Consider the following 22,204-nt stretch of genomic DNA (forward strand, 5'->3'; position numbering starts at 1 on the left):
CCTACTTCTTGATTCAGAGGCGAGAGAGAGAGAGAGAGAGAGTGCTACTCACTCAGACACGGCTCAGTGCTCTTTCTCATCCATATTATTCCTGTGGTTTTGTGAATGTAAATCCAGGCAGATATCAGCATTGAGAGAACAAATTCAGACAAAGCCAGCCTTAGGCAGGTAATGAGATCCACAAGTCACGTAACTGTTGTCCTCATGGTCGCGATCTCCGCACATTTAGTATCAAAAGAAATAGTTAGTATGCAGGTGCAGCAGGTGATCAAGAAGGCCAACGCAATGTTGGCTTTTATTGCTCGGGGGATAGAATATAAAAACAGGGAGGTATTGCTGCAGTTATATAAGGTATTGGTGAGACCGCACCTGGAATACTGCATACAGTTTTGGTCTCCATACTTAAGAAAAGACATACTTGCTCTCGAGGCAGTACAAAGAAGGCTCACTCGGTTAATCCCGGGGATGAGGGGGCGGACATATGAGGAGAGGTTGAGTAGATTGGGACTCTACTCATTGGAGTTCAGAAGAATGAGAGGCGATCTTATTGAAACATATAAGATTGTGAAGGGGCTTGATCGGGTGGATGCGGTAAGGATGTTCCCAAGGGTGGGTGAAACTAGAACTAGGGGGCATAATCTTAGAATAAGGGGCTGCTCTTTCAAAACTGAGATGAGGAGAAACTTCTTCACTCAGAGCTTAGTAGGTCTGTGGAATTTGCTGCCCCAGGAAGCTGTGGAAGCTACATCATTAAATAAATTTAAAACAGAAATAGACAGTTTCCTAGAAGTAAAGGGAATTAGGGGTTATGGGGAGCGGGCAGGAAATTGGACATGAATTTAGATTTGAGGTTAGGATCAGATCAGCCATGATCTTATTGAATGGCGGAGCAGGCTCGAGGGGCCGATTGGCCTACTCCTGCTCCTATTTCTTATGTTCTTATGCCCACCTGCCCAGAGCACAGGATTAATTTCTGTTGTGCTGTAATACCACAGATGCCCTTAGTCTCGAACCTTGCTGGACACGCCAACCATTTGGAAGCCAAAGCCTCTTAAGGCCATTGTCACGGCGTCAATGTCAAGCGGGAGGAGATCATCATTCACCGTCAAAGTGGATCTCGACTGAAGAGCGAGAGACAAAGACCACAAACAGGTGAGACCAATATGACGTTTTAGTCGCAGCTTATCCGAATCAGGCCCAACAGTGGCGGACAACGAAATGCGGTACCAGTCAGAGCCCTGTGGCGATACCAAACCTTCCAGAGCTGGCATGTTTAATTGCCTGAGCTAGCCTGAAGTGCCTGAAGCTTGCACCAGCTGCCTTGACCAGAAGGTCTAGGGGTCAATCCTGGGTCTGTGCTGAACACCGATTCCAGGGAGGGAGGAAAGTCAGCCCCAGTTCCTGGTTGCCGGAGCTATCCGGTGACTTCCACATGGGAATGTGGGAGGAGGATATGATCAGGCTCGGCTCCAGTTCCCTCCTCAGTTAAGAACACTGTTGACATTCACTGGCTAAGCCCACGTATGAAGCATGGCCGTTTGGGCGAGGTACTGATGAGCTGTTGGTGGACTATTGATGGGCCGTTGGTGAACTATTGGTGGACTGTTGGTGAGCTGTTGATGAACTATTGGTGAGGTGTTGGTGAACTGTTGGTGAGCTGTTGGTGAGCTGTTGGTGAACTGTTGGTGGACTGTTGGTGGACTGTTGGTGGACTGTTGGTGGGCTGTTGGTGGACTGTTGGTGGACTGTTGGTGGACTGTTGGTGGGCTGTTGGTGGACGGTTGGTGGACTGTTGGTGGGCTGTTGGTGGACTGTTGGTGAGCTGTTGGTGAGCTGTTGGTGGACTGTTGGTGGACTGTTGGTGGGCTGTTGGTGGACTGTTGGTGGACTGTTGGTGGGCTGTTGGTGGACTGTTGGTGGGCTGTTGGTGGACTGTTGGTGGACTGTTGGAGAGCTGTTGGTGAGCTGTTGGTGGACTGTTGGTGAGCTGTTGGTGGACTGTTGGTGAGCTGTTGGTGGACTGTTGGTGAGCTGTTGGTGAACTGTTGGTGGGCTGTTGGTGAGCTGTTGGTGAACTGTTGGTGGACTGTTGGTGAGCTGTTGGTGGACTGTTGGTGGGCTGTTGGTGAGCTGTTGGTGAACTGTTGGTGGACTGTTGGTGAGCTGTTGGTGGACTGTTGGTGAACTGTTGGTGAACTGTTGGTGGACTGTTGGTGGACTGTTGGTGAGCTGTTGGTGAGCAATTGGTGAATTGTTGGTGGACTGTTGGTGGTCTGTTGGTGGGCCGTTGGTGAACTGTTGGTGAACTGTTGGTGAACTGTTGGTGAACGGTTGGTGGGCTGTTGGTGAGCTGTTGGTGGACTGTTGCTGAACTGTTGGTGAACTGTTGGTGAGCTGTTGGTCAGCTGTTGGTGGACTGTTGGTGAACTGTTGATGAACTGTTGTGAACTGTTGGTGAACTGTTGGTGGACTGTTGGTGAACTGTTGGTGAACTGTTGGTGAACTGTTGGTGGACTGTTGGTGAACTGTTGGCGGGCTGTTGGTGGACTGTTGGTGAACTGTTGGTGAACTGTTGGTGGGCTGTTGGTGAACTGTTGGTAAAGTGTTGGTGGACTGTTGGTCAACTGATGGTAAAGTGTTGGTGGACTGTTGGTGAACTGTTGGTGGACTGTTGGTGAACTGTTGGTGAACTGTTGGTGGACTGTTGGTGAGCTGTTGGTGGACTGTTGGTGAACTGTTGGTGGTCTGTTGGTGGACTGTTGGTGAACTGTTGGTGAACTGTTGGTGAGCTGTTGGTGAACTGTTGGTGAGCTGTTGGTGAACTGTTGGTGAACTGTTGGTGGACTGTTGGTGAGCTGTTGGTGGACTGTTGGTGAACTGTTGGTGAACTGTTGGTGAGCTGTTGGTGAACTGTTGGTGGGCTGTTGGTGAACTGTTGATGAACTGTTGATGAACTGTTGATGAACTGTTGGTGGGCTGTTGGTGTGCTGTTGGTGGACTGTTGGTGGACTGTTGGTGAACTGTTGGTGAGCTGTTGGTGGACTGTTGGTGAACTGTTGGTGGACTGTTGGTGAACTGTTGGTGGACTGTTGGTGGACTGTTGGTGAACTGTTGATGAACTGTTGATGAACTGTTGGTGAACTGTTGGTGAGCTGTTGGTGGGCTGTTGGTGAACTGTTGGTGGACTGTTGGTGGACTGTTGGTGGACTGTTGGTGAACTGTTGGTGAACTGTTGGTGGGCTGTTGGTGAACTGTTGGTGAACTGTTGGTGAACTGTTGGTGGGCTGTTGGTGGGCTGTTGGTGGACTGTTGATGAACTGTTGGTGGACTGTTGGTGGACTGTTGATGAACTGTTGGTGGGCTGTTGGTGAACTGTTGATGAACTGTTGGTGGACTGTTGGTGGACTGTTGGTGAACTGTTGGTGAACTGTTGGTGAACTGTTGGTGGACTGTTGATGAACTGTTGGTGAACTGTTGGTGAACTGTTGGTGGGCTGTTGGTGAACTGTTGGTAAAGTGTTGGTGGACTGTTGGTCAACTGATGGTAAAGTGTTGGTGGACTGTTGGTGAACTGTTGGTGAACTGTTGGTGGACTGTTGGTGAACTGTTGGTGAACTGTTGGTGAACTGTTGGTGGACTGTTGGTGAACTGTTGGTGAACTGTTGGTGGACTGTTGGTGAACTGTTGGTGGACTGTTGGTGGACTGTTGATGAGCTGTTGGTGGACTGTTGATGAGCTGTTGGTGGACTGTTGATGAACTGTTGGTGAACTGTTGGTGGACTGTTGGTGAACTGTTGGTGGACTGTTGATGAACTGTTGATGAGCTGTTGGTGGACTGTTGATGGACTGTTGGTGGACTGTTGGTGGACTGTTGGTGGACTGTTGATAAACTTTTGGTGGACTGTTGGTGGACTGTTGTTGAACTGTTGGTGGACTGTTGATGAACTGTTGGTGGACTGTTGATGAACTGTTGGTGGACTGTTGATGAACTGTTGGTGAACTGTTGGTGGACTGTTGGTGGACTGTTGGTGGACTGTTGGTGGACTGTTGATGAACTGTTGGTGAACTTTTGGTGGACTGTTGGTGGACTGTTGGTGGGCTGTTGGTGGGCTGTTGGTGGACTGTTGGTGGACTGTTGGTGGGCTGTTGGTGGGCTGTTGGTGAACTGTTGGTGGACTGTTGGTGAACTGTTGGTGGACTGTTGTTGGACTGTTGGTGAACTGTTGGTGGGCTGTTGGTGGACTGTTATAGAATCATAGAATCATAGAAGTTACAACATGGAAACAGGCCCTTCGGCCCAACATGTCCATGTCGCCCAGTTTATACCACTAAGCTAGTCCCAATTGCCTGCACTTGGCCCATATCCCTCGATACCCATCTTCCCCATGTAACTGTCCAAATGCTTTTTAAAAGACAAAATTGTACCCGCCTCTACTACTGCCTCTGGCAGCTCGTTCCAGACACTCACCACCCTTTGAGTGAAAAAATTGCCCCTCTGGACCCTTTTGTATCTCTCCCCTCTCACCTTAAATCTGTGCCCCCTCGTTATAGACTCCCCTACCTTTGGGAAAAGATTTTGACTATCGACCTTATCTATGCCCCTCATTATTTTATAGACTTCTATAAGATCACCCCTTAACCTCCTACTCTCCAGGGAATAAAGTCCCAGTCTGTCTAACCTCTCCCTGTAAGTCAAACCATCAAGTCCCGGTAGCATCCTAGTAAATCTTTTCTGCACTCTTTCTAGTTTAATAATATCCTTTCTATAATAGGGTGACCAGAACTGTACACAGTACTCCAAGTGTGGCCTCACCAATGCCCTGTACAACTTCAACAAGACATCCCAACTCCTGCATTCAATGTTCTGACCAATGAAACCAAGCATGCTGAATGCCTTCTTCACCACCCTATCCACCTGTGACTCCACTTTCAAGGAGCTATGAATCTGTACTCCTAGATCTCTTTGTTCTATAACTCTCCCCAACGCCCTACCATTAACGGAGTAGGTCCTGGCCCGATTCGATCTACCAAAATGCATCACCTCACATTTATCTAAATTAAACTCCATCTGCCATTCATCGGCCCACTGGCCCAATTTATCAAGATCCCGTTGCAATCCTAGATAACCTTCTTCACTGTCCACAATGCCACCAATCTTGGTGTCATCTGCAAACTTACTAACCATGCCTCCTAAATTCTCATCCAAATCATTAATATAAATAACAAATAACAGCGGACCCAGCACCGATCCCTGAGGCACACCGCTGGACACAGGCATCCAGTTTGAAAAACAACCCTCGACAACCACCCTCTGTCTTCTGTCGTCAAGCCAATTTTGTATCCAATTGGCTACCTCACCTTGGATCCCATGAGATTTAACCTTATGCAACAACCTACCATGCGGTACCTTGTCAAATGCTTTGCTGAAGTCCATGTAGACCACGTCTACTGCACAGCCCTCATCTATCTTCTTGGTTACCCCTTCAAAAAACTCAATCAAATTCGTGAGACATGATTTTCCTCTCACAAAACCATGCTGACTGTTCCTAATTAGTCCCTGCCTCTCCAAATGCCTGTAGATTCTGTCCCTCAGAATACCCTCTAACAACTTACCCACTACAGATGTCAGGCTCACTGGTCTGTAGTTCCCAGGCTTTTCCCTGCCGCCCTTCTTAAACAAAGGCACAACATTTGCTACCCTCCAATCTTCAGGCACCTCACCTGTAGCGGTGGATGATTCAAATATCTCTGCTAGGGGACCCGCAATTTCCTCCCTATCCTCCCATAACGTCCTGGGATACATTTCATCAGGTCCCGGAGATTTATCTACCTTGATGCGCGTTAAGACTTCCAGCACCTCCCTCTCTGTAATATGTACACTCCTCAAGACATCACTATTTATTTCCCCAAGTTCCCTAACATCCATGCCTTTCTCAAACGTAAATACCGATGTTGGTGGACTGTTGGTGAACTGTTGATGAACTGTTGGTGGACTGTTAGTGGGCTGTTGGTGGACTGTTGGTGGACTGTTGGTGAACTGTTGGTAGACTGTTGGTGGACTGTTGGTGGACTGTTGGTGAACTGTTGATGAACTGTTGGTGGACTGTTGGTGGGCTGTTGGTGGACTGTTGGTGGACTGTTGGTGAACTGTTGATGAACTGTTGGTGGACTGTTGGTGGACTGTGGGTGGACTGTTGGTGAGATGTTGGTGAACTGTTGGTGAACTGTTGGTGAACTCTTGAAGAACTGTTGGTGGGCTGTTGGTGGACTGTTGGTGGACTGTTGGTGAACTGTTGGTGAACTGTTGGTGGACTGTTGGTGGACTGTTGGTGGACTGTTGGTGGACTGTTGGTGGGCTGTTGGTGGAATGTTGGTGGACTGTTGATGAACTGTTGGTGGACTGTTGGTGCACTGTTGATGAACTGTTGGTGGGCTGTTGGTGGACTGTTGGTGAACTGTTGGTGGACTGTTGGTGGACTGTTGATGAACTGTTGGTGGACTGTTGGTGGACTGTTGAAGAACTGTTGGTGGACTGTTGGTGGACTGTTGATGAACTGTTGGTGAACTGTTGGTGGACTGTTGGTGAACTGTTGGTGGACTGTTGGTGGACTGTTGGTGGACTGTTGATGAACTGTTCGTGGACTGTTGGTGGACTGTTGAAGAACTGTTGGGGGACTGTTGATGAACTGTTGGTGGACTGTTGGTGGACTGTTGATGAACTGTTGGTGGACTGTTGGTGAGCTGTTGCTGAACTGTTGGTGGACTGTTGGTGGACTGTTGGTGGACTGTTGGTGAACTGTTGGTGGACTGTTGGTGGACTGTTGGTGGACTGTTGATGAACTGTTGGTGGATTGTTGGTGAGCTGTTGCCGAACTGTTGGTGGACTGTTGGTGGACTGTTGGTGGACTGTTGGTGAACTGTTGGTGAACTGTTGGTGAGCTGTTGCTGAACTGTTGGTGGACTGTTGGTGGACTGTTGGTGGACTGTTGGTGAGCTGTTGCTGAACTGTTGGTGGACTGTTGGTGGACTGTTGGTGGACTGTTGGTGAACTGTTGGTGGACTGTTGGTGGACTGTTGATGAACTGTTGGTGGATTGTTGATGAACTGTTGGTGGGCTGTTGGTGGACTGTTGATGAACTGTTGGTGGACTGTTGATGAACTGTTGGTGGACTGTTGGTGGACTGTTGATGAACTGTTGGTGGACTGTTGATGAACTGTTGGTGGGCAGTTGGTGGACTGTTTTTGGACTGTTGGTGAACTGTTGGTGGACTGTTGGTGGACTGTTGATGAACTGTTGGTGGACTGTTGGTGGACTGTTGGTGAACTGTTGGTGGACTGTTGGTGGACTGTTGGTGAACTGTTGGTGGACTGTTGGTGGACTGTTGGTGAACTGTTGGTGGACTGTTGGTGGACTGTTGGTGAACTGTTGGTGGACTGTTGGTGGACTGTTGGTGGACTGTTTGTGGACTGTTGGTGGACTGTTGATAAACTTTTGGTGGACTGTTGGTGGACTGTTGATGAACTGTTGGTGGACTGTTGGTGAACTGTTGGTGGACTGTTGATGAACTGTTGGTGAACTGTTGGTGGACTGTTGATGAACTGTTGGTGAACTTTTGGTGGACTGTTGGTGGGCTGTTGGTGGGCTGTTGGTGGACTGTTGGTGGACTGTTGGTGAACTGTTGGTGAACTGTTGGTGGACTGTTGGTGAACTGTTGATGAACTGTTGGTGGACTGTTGGTGGACTGTTGGTGGAATGTTGGTGGGCTGTTGGTGGGCTGTTGGTGAACTGTTGGTGGACTGTTGGTGAACTGTTGGTGGACTGTTGGTGGACTGTTGTTGAACTGTTGGTGGGCTGTTGGTGGACTGTTGGTGGACTGTTGGTGAATTGTTGATGAACTGTTGGTGGACTGTTGGAGGGCTGTTGGTGGACTGTTGGTGGACTGTTGGTGAACTGTTGGTGGACTGTTGGTGGACTGTTGATGAACTGTTGGTGGATTGTTGATGAACTGTTGGTGGGCTGTTGGTGGGCTGTTGGTGGACTGTTGGTGGACTGTTGGTGAACTGTTGATGAACTGTTGGTGGACTGTTGGTGGACTGTTGGTGGACTGTTGGTGAACTGTTGGTGGACTGTTGGTGGACTGTTCATGAACTGTTGGTGGATTGTTGATGAACTGTTGGTGGGCTGTTGGTGGACTGTTGGTGAACTGTTGTTGAACTGTTGGTGGACTGTTGGTGAGCTGTTGCTGAACTGTTGGTGGACTGTTGGTGGACTGTTGGTGGACTGTTGGTGGACTGTTGATGAACTGTTGGTGGATTGTTGATGAACTGTTGGTGGGCTGTTGGTGGACTGTTGATGAACTGTTGGTGGACTGTTGATGAACTGTTGGTGGACTGTTGGTGGACTGTTGATGAACTGTTGGTGGACTGTTGATGAACTGTTGGTGGGCAGTTGGTGGACTGTTTTTGGACTGTTGGTGGACTGTTGGTGAACTGTTGGTGGGCTGTTGGTGGACTGTTGGTGAACTGTTGGTGGACTGTTTTTGGACTGTTGGTGGACTGTTGGTGAACTGTTGGTGGAATGTTGGTGGACTGTTGGTGAACTGTTGGTGGACTGTTGATGAACTCTTGGTGAACTTTTGGTGGACTGTTGGTGGACTGTTGGTGGGCTGTTGGTGGGCTGTTGGTGGACTGTTGATGAACTCTTGGTGAACTTTTGGTGGACTGTTGGTGGACTGTTGGTGGGCTGTTGGTGGGCTGTTGGTGGACTGTTGGTGGACTGTTGGTGAACTGTTGGTGGACTGTTGGTGAACTGTTGATGAACTGTTGGTGGACTGTTGGTGGACTGTTGGTGGACTGTTGGTGGGCTGTTGGTGGGCTGTTGGTGAACTGTTAGTGGACTGTTGGTGAACTGTTGGTGGACTGTTGGTGGACTGTTGGTGAACTGTTGGTGGGCTGTTGGTGGACTGTTGGTGGACTGTTGGTGAATTGTTGATGAACTGTTGGTGGACTGTTGGTGGGCTGTTGGTGGACTGTTGGTGGACTGTTGGTGAACTGTTGGTGGACTGTTGGTGGACTGTTGGTGGACTGTTGGTGAACTGTTGATGAACTGTTGGTGGACTGTTGGTGGGCTGTTGGTGGACTGTTGGTGGACTGTTGGTGAACTGTTGATGAACTGTTGGTGGACTGTTGGTGAACTGTTGGTGGACTGTTGGTGAGCTGTTGGTGAACTGTTGGTGAACTGTTGGTGAACTCTTGAAGAACTGTTGGTGGGCTGTTGGTGGACTGTTGGTGGACTGTTGGTGAACTGTTGGTGAGCTGTTGGTGGACTGTTGGTGGACTGTTGGTGGGCTGTTGGTGGACTGTTGGTGGACTGTTGGTGAACTGTTGATGAACTGTTGGTGGACTGTTGGTGGACTGTTGGTGGACTGTTGGTGAGCTGTTGGTGAACTGTTGGTGAACTGTTGGTGAACTGTTGATGAACTGTTGGTGGACTGTTGGTGAACTGTTGGTGAGCTGTTGGTGGGCTGTTGGTGGACTGTTGGTGGACTGTTGGTGGACTGTTGGTGAACTGTTGGTGGGCTGTTGGTGGACTGTTGGTGAACTGTTGGTGAACTGTTGGTGAACTGTCAATGAACTGTTGGTGGGCTGTTGATGAACTGTTGGTGGACTGTTGGTGGACTGTTGGTGGACTGTTGGTGGACTGTTGGTGGGCTGTTGGTGGACTTTTGGTGGACTGTTGGTGGACTGTTGGTGGACTGTTGGTGAACTGTTGGTGGACTGTTGGTGGACTGTTGGTGGACTGTTGGTGGACTGTTGGTGGACTGTTGGTGAGCTGTTGGTGAACTGTTGATGAACTGTTGGTGGTCTGTTGGTGAACTGTTGGTGGACTGTTGGTGGACTGTTGGTGGACTGTTGGTGAACTGTTGGTGGGCTGTTGGTGGACTTTTGGTGAACTGTTGGTGAGCTGTTGGTGGTGTGTTGGTGGACTGTTGGTGAACTGTTGGTGAGCTGTTGGTGGGCTGTTGGTGAACTGTTGGTGAACTGTTGATGAGCTGTTGATGAACTGTTGGTGGACTGTTGGTGAACTGTTGGTGAGCTGTTGGTGGGCTGTTGGTGGACTGTTGGTGGACTGTTGGTGGACTGTTGGTGAACTGTTGGTGGACTGTTGGTGGACTGTTGATGAACTGTTGGTGGATTGTTGATGAACTGTTGGTGGGCTGTTGGTGGACTGTTGATGAACTGTTGGTGGACTGTTGATGAACTGTTGGTGGACTGTTGGTGGACTGTTGATGAACTGTTGGTGGACTGTTGATGAACTGTTGGTGGGCAGTTGGTGGACTGTTTTTGGACTGTTGGTGAACTGTTGGTGGACTGTTGGTGGACTGTTGATGAACTGTTGGTGGACTGTTGGTGGACTGTTGGTGAACTGTTGGTGGACTGTTGGTGGACTGTTGGTAGACTGTTGGTGAACTGTTGGTAGACTGTTGGTGGACTGTTGGTGGACTGTTGGTGAACTGTTCATGAACTGTTGGTGGGCTGTTGGTGGGCTGTTGGTGGACTGTTGGTGGACTGTTGGTGAACTGTTGATGAACTGTTGGTGGACTGTTGGTGGACTGTTGGTGGACTGTTGGTGAGCTGTTGGTGAACTGTTGGTGAACTGTTGGTGAACTCTTGAAGAACTGTTGGTGGACTGTTGGTGGACTGTTGGTGAACTGTTGGTGGACTGTTGGTGGACTGTTGGTGGACTGTTGGTGGACTGTTGGTGGGCTGTTGGTGGACTGTTGGTGAACTGTTGATGAACTGTTGGTGGACTGTTGGTGGACTGTTGGTGGACTGTTGGTGAGCTGTTGGTGAACTGTTGGTGAACTGTTGGTGAACTGTTGATGAACTGTTGGTGGACTGTTGGTGAACTGTTGGTGAGCTGTTGGTGGGCTGTTGGTGGACTGTTGGTGGACTGTTGGTGGACTGTTGGTGGGCTGTTGGTGGACTGTTGGTGAACTGTTGGTGAACTGTTGGTGAACTGTTAATGAACTGTTGGTGGGCTATTGATGAACTGTTGGTGGGCTGTTGGTGGACTGTTGGTGGACTGTTGGTGGACTGTTGGTGGACTGTTGGTGGACTGTTGGTGAGCTGTTGGTGATCTGTTGGTGAACTGTTGGTGGACTGTTGGTGGACTGTTGGTGGACTGTTGGTGAACTGTTGGTGGACTGTTGGTGGACTGTTGGTGGACTGTTGGTGGACTGTTGGTGGACTGTTGGTGAGCTGTTGGTGAACTGTTGGTGAACTGTTGGTGAACTGTTGATGAACTGTTGGTGGACTGTTGGTGAACTGTTGGTGAGCTGTTGGTGGGCTGTTGGTGGACTGTTGGTGGACTGTTGGTGGACTGTTGGTGAACTGTTGGTGGGCTGTTGGTGGACTGTTGGTGAACTGTTGGTGAACTGTTGGTGAACTGTCAATGAACTGTTGGTGGGCTGTTGATGAACTGTTGGTGGACTGTTGGTGGACTGTTGGTGGACTGTTGGTGGACTGTTGGTGGGCTGTTGGTGGACTTTTGGTGGACTGTTGGTGGACTGTTGGTGGACTGTTGGTGAACTGTTGGTGGACTGTTGGTGGACTGTTGGTGGACTGTTGGTGGACTGTTGGTGGACTGTTGGTGAGCTGTTGGTGAACTGTTGATGAACTGTTGGTGGTCTGTTGGTGAACTGTTGGTGGACTGTTGGTGGACTGTTGGTGGACTGTTGGTGAACTGTTGGTGGGCTGTTGGTGGAATTTGGTGAACTGTTGGTGAGCTGTTGGTGGTCTGTTGGTGGACTGTTGGTGAACTGTTGGTGAGCTGTTGGTGGGCTGTTGGTGAACTGTTGGTGAACTGTTGATGAGCTGTTGATGAACTGTTGGTGGACTGTTGGTGAACTGTTGGTGAGCTGTTGGTGGGCTGTTGGTGGACTGTTGGTGGACTGTTGGTGGACTGTTGGTGAACTGTTGGTGGACTGTTGGTGGACTGTTGATGAACTGTTGGTGGATTGTTGATGAACTGTTGGTGGGCTGTTGGTGGACTGTTGATGAACTGTTGGTGGACTGTTGATGAACTGTTGGTGGACTGTTGGTGGACTGTTGATGAACTGTTGGTGGACTGTTGATGAACTGTTGGTGGGCAGTTGGTGGACTGTTTTTGGACTGTTGGTGAACTGTTGGTGGACTGTTGGTGGACTGTTGATGAACTGTTGGTGGACTGTTGGTGGACTGTTGGTGAACTGTTGGTGGACTGTTGGTGGACTGTTGGTAGACTGTTGGTGAACTGTTGGTAGACTGTTGGTGGACTGTTGGTGAACTGTTCATGAACTGTTGGTGGGCTGTTGGTGGGCTGTTGGTGGACTGTTGGTGGACTGTTGGTGAACTGTTGGTGAGCTGTTGGTGGACTGTTGGTGGACTGTTGGTGAGCTGTTGGTGAACTGTTGGTGAACTGTTGGTGAACTCTTGAAGAACTGTTGGTGGACTGTTGGTGGACTGTTGGTGAACTGTTGGTGGACTGTTGGTGGACTGTTGGTGGACTGTTGGTGGACTGTTGGTGGGCTGTTGGTGGACTGTTGGTGAACTGTTGATGAACTGTTGGTGGACTGTTGGTGGACTGTTGGTGGACTGTTGGTGAGCTGTTGGTGAACTGTTGGTGAACTGTTGGTGAACTGTTGATGAACTGTTGGTGGACTGTTGGTGAACTGTTGGTGAGCTGTTGGTGGGCTGTTGGTGGACTGTTGGTGGACTGTTGGTGGACTGTTGGTGGGCTGTTGGTGGACTGTTGGTGAACTGTTGGTGAACTGTTGGTGAACTGTTAATGAACTGTTGGTGGGCTATTGATGAACTGTTGGTGGGCTGTTGGTGGACTGTTGGTGGACTGTTGGTGGACTGTTGGTGGACTGTTGGTGAGCTGTTGGTGATCTGTTGGTGAACTGTTGGTGGACTGTTGGTGGACTGTTGGTGGACTGTTGGTGAACTGTTGGTGGACTGTTGGTGGACTGTTGGTGGACTGTTGGTGAGCTGTTGGTGAACTGTTGGTGAACTGTTGATGAACTGTTGGTGGACTGTTGGTGAAATGTTGGTGGACTGTTGGTGGACTGTTGGTGGACTGTTGGTGAACTGTTGGTGGGCTGTTGGTGGACTGTTGGTGAACTGTTGGTGAGCTGTTGGTGGGCTGTTGGTGGACGGTTGGTGAACTGTTGTTGAGCTGTTGGTGGGCTGTTGGTGGACTGTTGGTGAACTGTTCATGAGCTGTTGATGAACTGTTAGTGGACTGTTGGTGAACTGTTGGTGAGCTGTTGGTGGGCTGTTGGTGAACTGTTGGTGTACTGTTGGTGGACTGTTGGTGGACTGTTGGTGAACTGTTGGTGGACTGTTGGTGGTCTGTTGATGAACTGTTGGTGGACTGTTTGTGGACTGTTGATGAACTGTTGGTGGACTGTTGGTGGACTGTTGATGAACTGTTGGTAGACTGTTGATGAACTGTTGGTGGGCTGTTGGTGGACTGTTGGTGGAATGTTGGTGGACTGTTGATGAACTGTTGGTGGACTGTTGGTGGACTGTTGATGAACTGTTGGTGGACTGTTGATGAACTGTTGGTGGGCTGTTGGTGGACTTTTGGTGGACTGTTGGTGGACTGTTGATGAACTGCTGGTGGGCTGTTGGTGGACTGTTGGTGGACTGTTGGTGAACTGTTGGTGGACTGTTGGTGGACTGTTGGTGGTCTGTTGATGAACTGTTGGTGGACTATTGGTGGACTGTTGATGAACTGTTGGTGGACTGTTGGTGGACTGTTGATGAACTGTTGGTAGACTGTTGATGAACTGTTGGTGGGCTGTTGGTGGACTGTTGGTGGAATGTTGGTGGACTGTTGATGAACTGTTGGTGGACTGTTGGTGGACTGTTGATGAACTGTTGGTGGACTGTTGGTGGACTGTTGATGAACTGTTGGTGGGCTGTTGGTGGACTTTTGGTGGACTGTTGGTGGACTGTTGATGAACTGCTGGTGGGCTGTTGGTGGACTGTTGGTGGACTGTTGGTGAACTGTTGGTGGACTGTTGGTGGACTGTTGATGAACTGTTGGTTGGCTGTTGGTGGACTGTTGATGAACTGTTGGTGGATTGTTGATGAACTGTTGGTGGACTGTTGATGAACTGTTGGTGGACTGTTGGTGGACTGTTGATAAACTGTTGGTGGACTGTTGATGAACTGTTGGTGGGCTGTTGGTGGACTGTTGATGGACTGTTGGTGGACTGTTGATGAACTGTTGGTGGACTGTTGATGAACTGTTGGTGGGCTGTTGGTGGACTGTTGGTGGACTGTTGGTGAACTGTTGGTGAACTGTTGGTGGACTTTTGGTGGACTGTTGATGAACTGTTGGTGGACTGTTGGTGAACTGTTGGTGGATAGTTGGTGAGCTGTTGGTGAACTGTTGGTGGACTGTTGGTGAACTGTTGGTGGACTGTTGGTGGACTGTTGGTGGACTGTTGATGAACTGTTGGTGGACTGTTGGTGCACTGTTGATGAACTGTTGGTGGGCTGTTGGTGGACTGTTGGTGAACTGTTGGTAGACTGTTGGTGGACTGTTGGTGGACTGTTGGTGAACTGTTGGTGGTCTGTTGGTGGACTGTTGATGAACTGTTGGTGGACTGTTGGTGGACTGTTGAAGAACTGTTGGGGGACTGTTGATGAACTGTTGGTGGACTGTTGGTGGACTGTTGATGAACTGTTGGTGGACAGTTGGTGCACTGTTGATGAACTGTTGGTGGGCTGTTGGTGGACTGTTGGTGACCAGTTGGTGGACTGTTGGTGGACTGTTGGTGGACTGTTGGTGAACTGTTGGTGGACTGTTGGTGGACTGTTGATGAACTGTTGGTGGATTGTTGATGAACTGTTGGTGGGCTGTTGGTGGACTGTTGGTGAACTGTTGGTGAACTGTTGGTGGACTGTTGGTGAGCTGTTGGTGAACTGTTGGTGGACTGTTGGTGGACTGTTGGTGGACTGTTGGTGAACTGTTGGTGGACTGTTGGTGGACTGTTGATGAACTGTTGGTGGATTGTTGATGAACTGTTGGTGGGCTGTTGGTGGACTGTTGATGAACTGTTGGTGGACTGTTGATGAACTGTTGGTGGACTGTTGGTGGACTGTTGATGAACTGTTGGTGGACTGTTGATGAACTGTTGGTGGGCAGTTGGTGGACTGTTTTTGGACTGTTGGTGAACTGTTGGTGGACTGTTGGTGGACTGTTGATGAACTGTTGGTGGACTGTTGGTGGACTGTTGGTGGACTGTTGGTGAACTGTTGGTGGAGTGTTGGTGGACTGTTGGTGAACTGTTGGTGGACTGTTGGTGGACTGTTGGTGAACTGTTGGTGGACTGTTGGTGGACTGTTGATGAACTGTTGGTGGACTGTTGATGAACTGTTGGTGGACTGTTGATGAACTGTTGGTGGACTGTTGATGAACTGTTGGTGGACTGTTGGTGGACTGTTGATGAACTGTTGGTGGACTGTTGATGAACTGTTGGTGGACAGTTGGTGGACTGTTGATGAACTGTTGGTGAACTGTTGGTGGACTGTTGATGAACTGTTGGTGAACTTTTGGTGGACTGTTGGTGGGCTGTTGGTGGGCTGTTGGTGGACTGTTGGTGGACTGTTGGTGGACTGTTGATGAACTGTTGGTGGACTGTTGGTGGACTGTTGATGAACTGTTGGTGAACTGTTGGTGGACTGTTGATGAACTGTTGGTGAACTGTTGGTGGACTGTTGGTGAACTGTTGTTGGACTGTTGGTGGACTGTTGGTGGACTGTTGGTGGACTGTTGGTGGGCTGTTGGTGGACTGTTGGTGGACTGTTGGTGAACTGTTGATGAACTGTTGGTGGACTGTTGGTGGACTGTTGGTGGACTGTTGATGAGCTATTGATGAACTGTTGGTGGACTGTTGGTGAACTGTTGGTGAGCTGTTGGTGGGCTGTTGGTGGACTGTTGGTGGACTGTTGGTGGACTGTTGGTGAACTGTTGGTGGGCTGTTGGTGAACTGTTGGTGAACTGTTGGTGAACTGTTAATGAACTGTTGGTGGGCTGTTGATGAACTGTTGGTGGACTGTTGGTGGACTGTTGGTGGACTGTTGGTGGACTGTTGGTGGACTGTTGGTGGGCTGTTGGTGGATTGTTGGTGGACTGTTGGTGGACTGTTGGTGGGCTGTTGGTGGACTGTTGGTGGACTGTTGGTGAACTGTTGGTGGGCTGTTGGTGGGCTGTTGGTGGACTGTTGGTGGACTGTTGGTGAACTGTTGATGAACTGTTGGTGGACTGTTGGTGGGCTGTTGGTGGACTGTTGGTGGACTGTTGGTGAACTGTTGGTGGTCTGTTGGTGGACTCTTGGTGGAATGTTGGTGAACTGTTGATGAACTGTTGGTGGACTGTTGGTGGGCTGTTGGTGGACTGTTGGTGGACTGTTGGTGAACTGTTGATGAACTCTAGGTGGACTGTTGGTGGACTGTTGGTGGACTGTTGGTGAACTGTTGGTGAACTGTTGGTGAACTGTTGGTGGACTGTTGGTGGACTGTTGGTGGACTGTTGGTGGGCTGTTGGTGGACTGTTGGTGGACTGTTGGTGAGCTGTTGGTGAACTGTTGGTGAACTGTTGGTGGACTGTTGGTGAGCTGTTGGTGAACTGTTGGTGAACTGTTGGTGGACTGTTGGTGGACTGTTGGTGGACTGTTGGTGAACTGTTGGTGGACTGTTGGTGGACTGTTGGTGGACTGTTGGTGGACTGTTGGTGAACTGTTGATGAACTGTTGGTGGACTGTTGGTGAACTGTTGGTGGACTGTTGGTGGACTGTTGGTGGACTGTTGGTGAACTGTTGGTGGACTGTTGGTGAACTGTTGGTGGACTGTTGGTGGACTGTTGGTGGACTGTTGGTGAACTGTTGGTGAGCTGTTGGTGGGCTGTTGGTGGACTGTTGGTGGACTGTTGGTGGACTGTTGGTGGACTGTTGGTGAACTGTTGGTGGGCTGTTGGTGGACTGTTGGTGAACTGTTGGTGAGCTGTTGGTGGACTGTTGATGAACTGTTGGTGGACTGTTGGTGGACTGTTGATGAACTGTTGGTGGACTGTTGATGAACTGTTGGTGGACTGTTGGTGGACTGTTGATGAACTGTTGGTGGACTGTTGATGAACTGTTGGTGGGCTGTTGGTGGACTGTTGGTGGAATGTTGGTGGACTGTTGTTGAACTGTTGGTGGACTGTTGATGAACTGTTGGTGGACTGTTGATGAACTGTTGGTGGACTGTTGGTGGACTGTTGATGAACTGTTGGTGAACTGTTGGTGGACTGTTGATGAACTGTTGGTGAACTTTTGGTGGACTGTTGTTGGGCTGTTGGTGGGCTGTTGGTGGACTGTTGGTGGACTGTTGGTGGACTGTTGGTGAACTGTTGGTGGACTGTTGGTGAACTGTTGATGAACTGTTGGTGGACTGTTGGTGGAATGTTGGTGGGCTGTTGGTGGGCTGTTGGAGAACTGTTGATGGACTGTTGGTGAACTGTTGGTGGACTGTTGGTGGACTGTTGGTGAACTGTTGGTGGGCTGTTGGTGGACTGTTGGTGGACTGTTGGTGAACTGTTGATGAACAGTTGGTGGACTGTTGGTGGGCTGTTGGTGGACTGTTGGTGGACTGTTGGTGAACTGTTGGTGGACTGTTGGTGGACTGTTGGTGAACTGTTGGTGGACTGTTGGTGGACTGTTGGTGAACTGTTGGTTGGGCTGTTGGTGGACTGTTGGTGGACTGTTGGTGAACTGTTGATGAACAGTTGGTGGACTGTTGGTGGGCTGTTGGTGGACTGTTGGTGGACTGTTGGTGAACTGTTGGTAGACTGTTGGTGGACTGTTGGTGGACTGTTGGTGAACTGTTGATGAACAGTTGGTGGACTGTTGGTGGGCTGTTGGTGGACTGTTGGTGGACTGTTGGTGGACTGTTGGTGAACTGTTGGTGGACTGTTGGTGAACTGTTGATGAACTGTTGGTGGACTGTTGGTGGACTGTTGGTGGGCTGTTGGTGGGCTGTTGGAGAACTGTTGATGGACTGTTGGTGAACTGTTGGTGGACTGTTGGTGGACTGTTGGTGAACTGTTGGTGGGCTGTTGGTGGACTGTTGGCGGACTGTTGGTGAACTGTTGATGAACAGTTGGTGGACTGTTGGTGGGCTGTTGGTGGACTGTTGGTGTACTGTTGGTGAACTGTTGGTAGACTGTTGGTGGACTGTTGGTGAACTGTTGGTGGACTGTTGGTGGACTGTTGGTGAACTGTTGGTTGGGCTGTTGGTGGACTGTTGGTGGACTGTTGGTGAACTGTTGATGAACAGTTGGTGGACTGTTGGTGGGCTGTTGGTGGACTGTTGGTGGACTGTTGGTGAACTGTTGGTAGACTGTTGGTGGACTGTTGGTGGACTGTTGGTGAACTGTTGGTGGACTGTTGGTGGGCTGTTGGTGGACTGTTGGTGGACTGTTGGTGAACTGTTGATGATCTGTTGGTGGACTGTTGGTGGACTGTTGGTGGACTGTTGGTGAGCTGTTGGTGAACTGTTGGTGAACTGTTGGTGAACTCTTGAAGAACTGTTGGCGGGCTGTTGGTGGACTGTTGGTGGACTGTTGGTGAACTGTTGTTGGACTGTTGGTGGACTGTTGGTGGACTGTTGGTGGACTGTTGGTGGACTGTTGGTGGACTGTTGATGAACTGTTGATGAACTGTTGGTGGACTGTTGGTGGACTGTTGATGAGCTATTGATGAACTGTTGGTGGACTGTTGGTGAACTGTTGGTGAGCTGTTGGTGGGCTGTTGGTGGACTGTTGGTGGACTGTTGGTGGACTCTTGGTGAACTGTTGGTGGGCTGTTGGTGGGCTGTTGGTGGACTGTTGGTGGACTGTTGGTGAACTTTTGGTGGTCTGTTGGTGGACTCTTGGTGGACTGTTGGTGAACTGTTGATGAACTGTTGGTGGACTGTTGGTGGGCTGTTGGTGGACTGTTGGTGGACTGTTGGTGAACTGTTGATGAACTTTTGGTGGACTGTTGGTGGACTGTTGGTGGACTGTTGGTGAACTGTTGGTGAACTGTTGGAGGACTGTTGGTGGACTGTTGGTGGACTGTTGGTGGATTGTTGGTGGGCTGTTGGTGGACTGTTGGTGGACTGTTGGTGAACTGTTGGTGAACTGTTGGTGGACTGTTGGTGGACTGTTGGTGGACTGTTGGTGGGCTGTTGGTGGACTGTTGGTGGACTGTTGGTGGACTGTTGATGAGCTGTTGGTGAACTGTTGGTGAACTGTTGGTGGACTGTTGGTGAGCTGTTGGTGAACTGTTGGTGAACTGTTGGTGGACTGTTGGTGGACTGTTGGTGGACTGTTGGTGAACTGTTGGTGGACTGTTGGTGAACTGTTGATGAACTGTTGGTGGACTGTTGGTGAACTGTTGGTGGACTTTTGGTGGACTGTTGGTGGACTGTTGGTGAACTGTTGCTGAACTGTTGGTGGACTGTTGGTGAACTGTTGGTGGACTGTTGGTGAACTGTTGCTGAACTGTTGGTGGACTGTTGGTGAACTGTTGGTGGACTGTTGGTGGACTGTTGGTGGACTGTTGGTGAACTGTTGGTGGACTGTTGGTGGACTGTTGGTGAACTGTTGGTGAGCTGTTGGTGGGCTGTTGGTGGACTGTTGGTGGACTGTTGGTGGACTGTTGGTGGACTGTTGGTGAACTGTTGGTGGGCTGTTGGTGGACTGTTGGTGAACTGTTGGTGAGCTGTTGGTGGACTGTTGATGAACTGTTGGTGGACTGTTGGTGGACTGTTGATGAACTGTTGGTGGACTGTTGATGAACTGTTGGTGGACTGTTGGTGGACTGTTGATGAACTGTTGGTGGACTGTTGATGAACTGTTGGTGGGCTGTTGGTGGACTGTTGGTGGAATGTTGGTGGACTGTTGTTGAACTGTTGGTGGACTGTTGGTGGACTGTTGATGAACTGTTGGTGGACTGTTGGTGGACTGTTGATGAACTGTTGGTGGGCTGTTGGTGGACTGTTGGTGGACTGTTGGTGGACTGTTGGTGAACTGTTGGTGGACTGTTGGTGGACTGTTGACGAACTGTTGGTGGGCTGTTGGTGGACTGTTGATGAACTGTTGGTGGACTGTTGATGAACTGTTGGTGGACTGTTGATGAACTGTCGGTGGACTGTTGGTGGACTGTTGATGAACTGTTGGTGTACTGTTGATGAACTGTTGGTGGGCTGTTGGTGGACTGTTGATGGACTGTTGGTGGACTGTTGATGAACTGTTGGTGGACTGTTGATGAACTGTTGGTGGGCTGTTGGTGGACTGTTGGTGGACTGTTGGTGAACTGTTGGTGGACTGTTGGTGGACTGTTGATGAACTGTTGGTGGGCTGTTGGTGGACTGTTGATGAACTGTTGGTTGACTGTTGATGAACTGTTGGTGGACTGTTGATGAACTGTTGGTGGGCTGTTGGTGAACTGTTGGTGAACTGTTGGTGAACTGTTGGTGAACTGTTGGTGGACTGTTGGTGGACTGTTGGTGGACTGTTGGTGGACTGTTGGTGAGCTGTTGGTGAACTGTTGGTGAACTGTTGATGAACTGTTGGTGGACTGTTGGTGAACTGTTGGTGGACTGTTGGTGGACTGTTGGTGGACTGTTGGTGAACTGTTGGTGAACTGTTGGTGGACTGTTGGTGGACTGTTGGTGGACTGTTGGTGAACTGTTGTTGAGCTGTTGGTGGACTGTTGGTGGACTGTTGGTGGACTGTTGGTGGACTGTTGGTGAACTGTTGGTGGGCTGTTGGTGGACTGTTGGTGAACTGTTGGTGAGCTGTTGGTGGGCTGTTGGTGAACTGTTGGTGGACTGTTGGTGGACTGTTGGTGGACTGTTGGTGAACTGTTGGTGGACTGTTGGTGGTCTGTTGATGAACTGTTGGTGGACTGTTGGTGGACTGTTGATGAACTGTTGGTGGACTGTTGATGAACTGTTGGTGGACTGTTGGTGGACTGTTGATGAACTGTTGGTGGACTGTTGGTGGAATGTTGGTGGACTGTTGTTGAACTGTTGGTGGACTGTTGGTGGACTGTTGATGAACTGTTGGTGGACTGTTGATGAACTGTTGGTGGGCTGTTGGTGGACTGTTGGTGGACTGTTGGTGGACTGTTGATGAACTGTTGGTGGGCTGTTGGTGGACTGTTGGTGGACTGTTGGTGAACTGTTGGTGGACTGTTGGTGGACTGTTGATGAACTGTTGGTGGGCTGTTGGTGGACTGTTAATGAACTGTTGGTGGACTGTTGATGAACTGTTGGTGGACTGTTGATGAACTGTTGGAGGACTGTTGGTGGACTGTTGATGAACTGTTGGTGGACTGTTGATGAACTGTTGGTGGGCTGTTGGTGGACTGTTGATGGACTGTAGGTGGAGCGTTGATGAACTGTTGGTGGACTGTTGATGAACTGTTGGTGGGCTGTTGGTGGACTGTTGGTGGACTGTTGGTGAACTGTTGGTGGACTGTTGGTGGACTGTTGATGAACTGTTGGTGGGCTGTTGGTGGACTGTTGATGAACTGTTGGTTGACTGTTGATGAACTGTTGGTGGACTGTTGATGAACTGTTGGTGGGCTGTTGGTGGACTGTTGGTGGACTGTTGGTGAACTGTTGGTGGACTGTTGATGAACTGTTGGTGTACTGTTGATGAACTGTTGGTGGGCTGTTGGTGGACTGTTGGTGGACTGTTGGTGGACTGTTGGTGGACTGTTGGTGGACTGTTGATGAACTGTTGGTGGGCTGTTGGTGGACTGTTGATGAACTGTTGGTGGACTGTTGATGAACTGTTGGTGGGCTGTTGGTGGACTGTTGATGAACTGTTGGTGGACTGTTGATAAACTGTTGGTGGGCTGTTGGTGAACTGTTGAAGAACTGTTGGTGGACGGTTTATGAACTGTTGGTGGGCTGTTAGTGGACTGTTGGTGGACTGTTCGTGAACTGTTGGTGGACTGTTGGTGGACTGTTGGTGAACTGTTGGTGGACTGTTGGTGGACTGTTGGTGGACTGTTGGTGAACTGTTGGTGAACTGTTGGTGAGCTGTTGGTGGACTGTTGATGAACAGTTGGTGGGCTGTTGGTGGACTGTTGGTGGACTGTTGGTGAACTGTTGGT

General features: G+C 49.9%; 1 protein-coding gene across 1 annotated transcript in view; it reads left to right on the forward strand.

Moving 5' to 3' along the window:
* mrvi1 (murine retrovirus integration site 1 homolog) overlaps positions 1-22,204 on the forward strand; it is a 191,478-nt gene that overhangs the window by 16,803 nt on the left and 152,471 nt on the right. Inside the window, exon 4 of the mRNA XM_067993604.1 lies at positions 996-1,152. Within this exon, the coding sequence (XP_067849705.1) occupies positions 996-1,152 (157 nt within the window). The remainder of the gene's footprint in view (positions 1-995; positions 1,153-22,204) is intronic.

Source organism: Heptranchias perlo, chromosome 12, assembly GCF_035084215.1.
Source record: "Heptranchias perlo isolate sHepPer1 chromosome 12, sHepPer1.hap1, whole genome shotgun sequence".
Lineage (NCBI taxonomy): Eukaryota > Metazoa > Chordata > Chondrichthyes > Hexanchiformes > Hexanchidae > Heptranchias > Heptranchias perlo.